We start from the raw sequence: 9,064 nt of genomic DNA, 5'->3' as shown, positions 1-9,064 counted from the left end.
AAATTGAGAAAACAGCAATAATGCCAAAATAGAGGCTCTCAGGCAACATAGTGCTGTGCACTGTAAGTAAATTATATGACCCTTGACAGGGCCAGTGTTGATAAAGCCACTTCAGTATTGACTTAACTCTTAGGACTGTTGCATATAATGAGGGTAATCACTTCGGCAGAATTCCACTCATTTCCATCTGATAATTACACATTAGAGTCACATGAGACTGATGGAGGAGAGAAAAATCCTGTGATTGGAAATCCAGTCGAAATAATCATCAGTCTGAGACATGCCTCTCCTGCAATTTATTGCTGTGGAGTTCAAAACTGTGTAAAATGAAACCAGAACAAATATCTGGAGTCCTCAAACTGAATAATTCATATCATGTAAGATCAAATGCTTGTGTGGAAAGCTGCTGACAAAAGGCATGCATGCAAATTACACTTAATAAGAATCTTAATGCAAAACTTTTGTTTTTTGCTCCCATTTTTTACAGGTTAAAGATCTAAGATTTTTTTTCATGCCCTCAATAGATAAATTTCTGTCAAATTTCGGTTACAAATTTGTTAAAATCCATGTTAGTGAGCACTTTCCATATCAAGATGCTGATTAACCCTTTGAAACCTGAGCAAACTGACTTGATTTCTTTCAAAAATATGGGAAAAGCAACTAAACAAATATGGCCCACACACAAGAAAGCAACAAATTAGCAAAAAGCTGCAAGAAAATTACCTGAATATAAGTGACAAAAGATAGATAAGTGACAAGGAAATGACCTCAGAATTTGATCAAATATATATGTATATATATATGTATATATATATATATATATATATATATATATATATATATATATATATATATATATATATATATATATATATATATATATATATATATATATATCTTATCGTCACTTTTCACTTTTTTTTGCAATTTGTGGGACATTTCTTGCCAAGTCCCTCATAATGTTTTTTTTCTGTGTTTTTGAAAGAAATCAACCTAAATTTCTTGGGTTTCAGGGGTTTAAATGCTTGTGAAAGGTGTCTGAATGCAGCACAAGAAAACTGATGTCGATCCAGGTATTAATAAAGGGTTAAAAGACAATCAGTGGTGACCACAATAGCTTTATTGACGGCATACATCAAAAGATGTGAATTTTTCCTCTTTTCCTTGTTCTGAAACACATTTGGATCTTCTCATTACTTCGACACCGGATCGTCGTCCCTCGACACTTGGAATATTTCAATTTCCTTGATGATCCGCTCAGCAATAACCCTGTTGTTTGCTGAAACCATCCTCCGAGACATCAAATCGAACTCTCCCCCTAAATTGACAAACAAAGCCTTTATTAAGAGGGTTTTAAACAGATTACAGATCCTGCTTTCCGTACTTATAACCTTCTCATTCATTTATTTTAATTTGTGAGACTCTGCATTCAGTTCAATGCTGCATAAACACTTGATGCTCTGTGAATAGATTTGAAAGCATACACACCGTCGACATCCAGTAGCACTCCTCCGGCTTCTTTGACAATAACTGCACCAGCAGCAATGTCCCAGCAGTGGATCCCAATCTCAAAGAAGGCCTCCACGGCCCCTGTCGCCACCAGACACATGTTGGTGGCAGCTGTCCCTGACCCGCGGAGCCTGGCAGGACACACCAGTTGGAGATGGATAAATACAAGTATACAAGAAGGCTACACTGTTCTACAAAGGCAGCAAACATTAGAGATGCTGGGAGGTGGAGAAAAAAGGGTTTAATGTTTTTAGACTGCCCGTCAAACTATGTAACACATAAAAATGTTGTAGTTTATGGGCGATACAGAAACAAAAATGCTTATACTTAGAGCTTATTTATCAAAGAAAGTGTCCGGGAGGATCCCCCACATCGCTTGACAGAGTTCTTAGTTCAGCCTCTATTGTCCTAAAATCCTAGCAATGACCTGAAGTCCTAGAAACATCATAAGATCCTAGTAATATCCTAAAATCTGAGAAATGTCCTGAAATTCTTAAAACGTCCTGAAATCCTCCAAATTTCCTAAGATCCTAAATCCTAAAATTCTTGAACTATCCTAAAATCCTAGAAACACCCTAAAATCCTAGAAACATACTAAGGCCCAAGGAATGTCCTACAATCTTAGATGCCTCCTAAAATTCTAGGAATGTCTTAAAATCTGAGAAATTTTTCCTAAATCCTAAACAACCGAGGAGCTGTGGCAGCTGGCCCCTGGCCTCCTTTGATTTTGCAAAAGTGGCCCCCAAACATAACCAGATGAATATCCCTGTTGTAGAGGCAACAGATTATTAATCCAAAGTACGATTACTTTGGTGTGGCTTGGTTTTTATCTCCCTTTTGTAGTCACTTCAAATTTTACACGCTGTATTCCTGAAATTTCAGATTTGCAAGACATTTTCAAAATAGTAAAACAAATGCCAAAAAAATCAGACTCCAGTCCATTCTTCATTTTAACAACAACAACATCAACAAAGGTCACTCCGTTTGGCTTCGTAAGGTAGCACACAACATAATAATGAGTCGGTGTATGCATGTCAAAACCACTCACCCATGCACTGGGATGCACAGAATCTTCTGCATGGTGTTGAAGATCTTGGTCACCTTGTCTTTGCTTCTGTCAGTTCCGTGCTCAGAGATGATAATGGACTTGGTGATATCTGCAATGACAGCATGACAAAAGGGTTATTGCAATGTTTGATTACATGTTTGACAGTGACTTTAAAGGTGCACACACACATGCTCAGATATACAGTATCAGTCAAGCGTCCTTCAGATTAAATGTATGTAACATTTTAAACTTAGAGGATTCTGCTTGAACGTTTTTTAAATTTTTCATAAGAAAAACGGGGTCCGTGATGTGAAAGTGATGACTGTATGGATACATTTCCAGATATTCAATTTCAGTTTCAAAATGCAGTCAATGCTGAGCTCAGTGTTGACTGTTATGTCCTACTTTCTTTCATTTCAAATGTGCAAAACACTGTGTCCAAACGTTTTCAAAGAAATTTGACCACATTACCTTTTACATCCGACACCTCAATTGCCACATCATCACAGAAAGCTCCCATCCCCTTCCTTGCTCTATACATCTTGTCTTCCAAGCAGCTGTAGATCACGCCAAACTCCAGCTAAACACAGACATCATTATTTCAGCTTTCACCTACTGTGCAAAGGGTGGATAAATTAATTAATAATAGTATATATAAAATCCTCTCTTGTTTAATTAGACATACCTTCTTATCGACAGCAAAGGCAATAGAGACTGCCACAAAAGGGAATCTGTAAATACAGTCATTGTACATGAGATCAGTATTATTACATAGCCAGGAAAAAGCACTATTTTCTTTTGTAACTTTTAATATATATTTAATAAGAAGTACTTTATAAATGATGGTTCTGAAGTTCGGAAACTAATCTGCTCATTCTCATGTCTGTGCCTTAAAAATGAATGAATATGTTAGCTGAGCAAGCTAGCCTTCAAATTCAGATTCTATGATTATAGAGAGCCCAAGAATGAGTCGTAAAACCCACAAATAAGTTAGCACTGCAGCACTCCTGGTTCCCTTGTCTCTAAATCAAAGGGTTTTTGAATGGGTTATTGGTTCGATTTGGTTAGACTTTCATGTTTTGTCCTATGACATAAAATATGTCAGTATATGCCCCACTCATGAACTTTGAAGCTTTCATCTATCTTTAAAAAGGCAGTTGCTAACAAGTGTGTTAATAACACTGCAGAGTGTCAACACGCCGAAAACAGGTTTACAGCCTCGTAATGGTGGCAATGTTAAATCATGAAACCCTAGTGTAGTTTGTAGCCTTAAATTTGCTTTTTAAAAATTTTTTTGGGGGCATTTTTGCTTTTAATTGATAGGGCAGCACAAGTGTGAAAGGGGAAGAGAGAGAGAGGGTGAATTGCAGCAGAAGGTCAAGGCCAGAACCAAACCCACGACTGCTGGGGCAAGGACACAGCCTCCATACATGGGGTGCCTGCTCTATCCACTACTAGTTGCCATGCAAAAAAAAACTCACACTATGTAAAGGTCTAGTGTGTAGGATTTAGTGGCATCTAGTGTTGAGGTTGCAGATTGCAACCAACTGAAACTTTTGCCATATGCCAAGCCTGCAGAGGAGAAAATTACAGTGGCACGAAAAAATGCAAAACCACTAAAGGCCTTGTCTAGAGCAAGTGTTTGATTTGTCCAGTTTGGACTACTGTAAAACAACATGGCAGACTTCATAGAAGAGGACTCACTTGCAAACTGGCGTTTCCTAGGATGGCGAAGACTGCCTTGTTCTGCCTTACGCTGCCTCTGATTGGCTAACCCTGACATTATTATCCTAACCCTAATCAGTCTCACTCGTCTTGTTGTTAAAGAATCCATTAACACTACTAAATGTCCTTTAGCAGCACTGACATCTTACCCATGCACAAAGTTTGTGGTGCCGTCCACAGGGTCTATAATCCATGTAGGTTTATCAGTTAAAACACATGGTTTCCCCTCTGCTACTGACTCCTCTCCAATGTAACTGCAGCACAGAAGAATGAAACAATGACAAATATCAAGTTATAATACAAACAGTACGAAGATTCGTGAACAGCTCTGTGTGTGCGTGGAGATATGTCTCACCAGTGTTTTTCTCCAAATTCTGCTTTGAGAGACCCGATGATGATCTTCTCCACCCTCTCATCAGTCTTAGTGACAAGGTCTACGGTGGTGCTCTTTGTCGATACCTTTATTTCATCTTCTGTGGCTTTCCTAATTACCTAAACAAATGGAATACCATTGGCACATGCAGAGATCACACGGATAAAACAGGGCATAATGCATATTTTCATCATCAAAATATCTTCCACATTATTCAAGGGAATGTTGCAAACATTAAAAAAAGAAATATATTCAGAGATGGCTCTTGTACATACCGCTCCAGCCGCTCTTGCTACTTGAACAGCAAATTCGTATGCAACCCGCCATGGGTCTGCCATTTTGTTTGTACTGAGGGTTTATTGAAGAGACTGTAGAATAAAGCAAGCTTGAAAAAGTGCAGCAATGACTCATACATACATAAAAGTGTCACTCATAAGAGATGCAGTAAATAAATACAGAGCAATCAGAGGCTTTTTGGAAAAGTTATGTCTGGCGTAAAGGGAGTGAACAGTGACGCCCCGTCTTGGAGAAACCATGAAACAATACTTCTTTAATCCTGCATGCTTAGCACACTCCTCCTCCGACAACAGAGTGAGTTACGCAACACTTCCTCAGCTGGCATCTGCCTGTCTTGAATTTTATTTAATCACCACCAGATGCTACAGGTTTTAAACTGAGATACAACTGCAGTTAAGAAACACAAGGGGAAGAAGTACTCACATGTTTCACTTAAGTAAAAGTGGCAATACTAACTATCACAAGTACTACATATAACAATACTATGTAATACTATAATAAGTACTGCACACAAAATCTCACTGAATTAAAGGTATAACAATCAAATACTTAAAGTAAAAAAAGCAAAAGTACTCAGTATGTGGAATAGCCCATCTGAGTGTATTACATTCCTGGATTGTGAGTGATGCATTATATTCATCACTTTAATGTTGCAGCTGGATTACGTGGAGCTAATTTTGAGTACTTTTTATACCCGTAGGTAGTTTATACTATAGTAACATATCAATTTATTTGCTGACTCTATATTTGTATTAATAGATCTGCAAAGTATTTAATGTAATCAAATAAATGTAGTGGAGTAAAACAATATTTGCATCTGAAATGTAGTGAAGGTAAAAAGTTGCATAAAATGGAAATACATAAAATGGAAGTACTCAAGTACAAGTACCTAAAAAATGTATTTAACACAATATTTAATATAGTAAATATACTCAGTAACTTTCCGCCACTGAGAAACAGTGGTGCTGAGAAGGGTGTGGTTGCAGTTTCAGAAAGGGCATAGAGAACAAAAAAGTCAGAGATTTTCTAATAAAAAAGTAGACTTTGTTAAAATCACATTTAGTGTTTGATGTGTATCATTTTGTTGTTTTAGAACATACTGTGCATACTACACATGTTGCATTAATGTATGCATTATCTCTGCTACTGCGAATTATGTGTTTGAGCAGTGGCTGCTTTATGACAAATTAACCCTCATAAGGAATTTTTGGTGATGAATTACAAAAGCAAAGTTAGTTATTTCAAAATGATCTACCAACAGTGATGATGATCACTAATACACCTTTTATGCACATGTGTATCACCTGTACACAGCCATAAAATTAAAGAAAACTTACCTTGTGAAGTCAGGCAGGCAGACTGTGAAAGGTGGGTCCTAAGTACCAGTGTACGTTCTGTTACAAAACTTTAAGCTTTAAGTTCCCTCATTGGAGAGATGAAGCAACTACTGAAGCTGGCATGACAGAGAGGGAAAAGTACTAGCACCGCCCTCATGTGTTTCCTCATAGCAACCAGATGAAAAAACACTTGATGGACATGCAAGGACATGATATAGTATATACTGTACAGTGAGTACATCGAGGGCATCAGGGAAAGAGCATTTGTCTTTGTAACGCAGGAGCACATGCCCTGCTGTGTACAATTATGTGTCACATATGTGAAACAGTTGACATGACTAATAATTAAATGCTCAACAGTGCAGCAGGAACTCCCATAAATGAGATCTGCAGAGCATTTTTCTTTCTTTTTTTAAAGAAATAAGTGTACATACAGCTCTTGACTTAGTTTTAACATGGGATTTGGCATGACAAACAAAAACTCCTGTCAGTGTTATATTTCCTGACAGTTTCACAGCTATTCAGCTCTCTCTTTATGTCCTTTTATTGTACTCCACTAGTGGAAAATACTTTGAACGGTCCCCTGGTGAGACAGTCTAGATAATGTGTTCATGCAAGCCTGTTCCTCACTATGCAAGTCTTGACAATATCCCGATGAACTAAATTGAAGTATATACTGCAGATAACAAGATCTTTGTTTTTATGTCAAAATGTTGATCATACCTGTTCACACATAAAAGCATGCTGTTATCACATCTCACTGTAAGGTGAGGTAACTTAAATTCTAATTAATTCTCCTCTGTAAGATAACTAGGAGCTACTACAGGGTGTAAATATCAGATGACAATGTTATGATAACGATAAAAGGTAGACATTTTCACAGCACAAAAAAGTTTAATTACGTCTAGGATCCCAGTATCAGAGATGCAATATATATGCAGTGTTATTGCCCAAAAGTGACACACTTTTAGCTCTTTCTTTCATTCAAATGCAAGCTGTAGTTAAGTCCTGAGGGACACCATTCTCTAAAATCTAAAAAACTACTTCTCTTAAAACCCCAAAAGTTGCAGAAAGTCATACCGTGCTGCAAGACTGATTGTTCAATTAGCGGTGAACACTCTGTCTCAAGAAAATTACATGATGCCTATTTACTTGCTTACAACATGAAATGTTACGATAATGGTGATATGTGACTCATTTCAGTGTTTGTACTATGAGTGACTCTGATGCTACAGATAAGATTTTAAAATACTGAATTACAGACACAGCAAAATATGCATTTGGCTTCAACATTGTCTGATGCTTGTCTGCGTTGGTTAAAAAGCAGAAAAAGTTTGAGGTTTTTTTCCAGGGGCTCGTTCAGACAAGAATTTCACCATCGCCACACCTTACATAATTTAACTTTATGTGTGTTGAAATACTACAAACCTGTCTTGTCTCCTAGCAAAGACATAATGAGGACCAGATAAGATAAAATTATTTAGGCTGATCTCATTCACTGTTCCTACTTATACCAACAAAAAGAAATGCACAATAATTAGTGTATAACGCACATAATCGTGTGCCGAGAAGCTGCGATCACATGACCTAGGAGGATGCCAAGTGATGAAGTTTAAAGAGCAAGCCCCAAAGAAAAGTGCTGGACTTTGAAGCCAATTTGACATATTGGCCAAACTATGCGACTACAACTTCACATGATGCCACTGAGCCCAAAAAAGGCATTTTCCTATAAACTTCTACGGCAAACGAGATTTGACTGGTCTCACTCCCAATTCGTCAAATATCAGCGCTTCGGTCTGCTGACCGTCAAGACACAGATGCACAGAGACACCCTTTTGCTGTAGTACGGGATGAGGTGGGTGGTGGTTTTTCTTGACACTCCAGGTAACTAACATAGTATAAAGAAAAAGAAAATCCGCAAATGGCAGGGGCGGGGGGTAAATTGTCAAACAAACTCAGGACTTTTACCCGGGAGCCTGCTGTTCGTGTCGCATGTAAAACCTGAAGTCAACAGAGGTATTTTAATAACAGCAAGTTAGTAACCACAGTACTTATTTTAAGCCAAACCATGATTTGTTTATAAACTTAACCACTTTCTTTTGTTGCCTAAACCCAAGGTAGCAAACCTGAAAGCTAAGTTTTTTTTAAAATTACATTCTAAGTTTGCTTTGAATAAGATTGTATGCATTTATCGAATAGAAACCCTGTATTGCCTGTAAAATATGTATTTTTATTTTGAAAAAAGACATAGAATACAAAGACAAAGTGTGAATTGACACATCGTTTCCGAACATCCAAAGCTAACAGTGGAGGGGTGCCTAGATCATCATATTTTGACATGACGGGCCACTAACCAAGCATCAGTATTTGACTAGATGGGAGTGAGAATGTGTTGCTTTTCACTTTTGGGATTTGATCTGTTTAGTGCCATAACATTTCAAAAGTCTAGAAGAGCTGCACAATTGAACCATTTTATCCCCATTCAAGTAAGAGGGGTAAACTGGAGGGTAGCAACTCAGCCAGTAAAAGTCTCTAATGCACTTGTTACATGGGGCCAATGATGCAGCAGAGGCCCAACGATGTGGTTACTTTTACAACCGGGAAGTCAAACATTTTTGGCTTCATTCATCAGAGAACAACTTTCATAGGAATGAACAAGGCATCCAGTTCTCTATATACATCCATGATATAAACGCGTGAGAGTCCCTTTAGGGTGGTGGATCAAACACAGGACTTTGACCCAGGAGATCAGAACATGTGTCCCACGTGAAAAAC

General features: G+C 37.8%; 1 protein-coding gene across 1 annotated transcript; it reads right to left on the bottom strand.

Moving 5' to 3' along the window:
• Positions 1-1,102: 1,102 nt before the first annotated feature.
• LOC121960834 (inositol monophosphatase 1-like) lies at positions 1,103-6,397 on the bottom strand. Its single transcript, XM_042510707.1, has 9 exons — positions 6,290-6,397; positions 4,931-5,023; positions 4,638-4,774; positions 4,432-4,536; positions 3,243-3,288; positions 3,029-3,137; positions 2,558-2,666; positions 1,489-1,640; positions 1,103-1,318 (listed from the first exon to the last, which is right to left on the bottom strand). The coding sequence occupies exons 2-9, from the start codon at positions 4,991-4,993 to the stop codon at positions 1,194-1,196; spliced, it is 846 nt and encodes a 281-aa protein (XP_042366641.1). The 5' UTR covers positions 4,994-5,023; positions 6,290-6,397; the 3' UTR covers positions 1,103-1,193.
• Positions 6,398-9,064: the final 2,667 nt, after the last annotated feature.

Source organism: Plectropomus leopardus, chromosome 21 (assembly GCF_008729295.1).
Source record: "Plectropomus leopardus isolate mb chromosome 21, YSFRI_Pleo_2.0, whole genome shotgun sequence".
In the NCBI taxonomy this organism is placed as follows: domain Eukaryota; kingdom Metazoa; phylum Chordata; class Actinopteri; order Perciformes; family Serranidae; genus Plectropomus; species Plectropomus leopardus.
Note: the sequence above shows the minus strand (reverse complement) of the source record. Positions and strands in the feature narration are given on the sequence as shown.

What these genes read in the sequence shown, in the direction of transcription:
- LOC121960834 (XM_042510707.1), bottom strand. Translation starts at nt 4,993, where the DNA reads ATGGCAGACCCATGGCGGGTTGCATACGAATTTGCTGTTCAAGTAGCA. An exon ending in GAATTTGGAGAAAAACACTG is followed by an intron (nt 4,537 to 4,637) that starts GTGAGACATATC and finishes TCTGTGCTGCAG; the next exon opens with TTACATTGGAGAGGAGTCAG. An exon ending in CTGTGCATCCCAGTGCATGG is followed by an intron (nt 1,641 to 2,557) that starts GTGAGTGGTTTT and finishes GTGTCCTGCCAG; the next exon opens with GCTCCGCGGGTCAGGGACAG.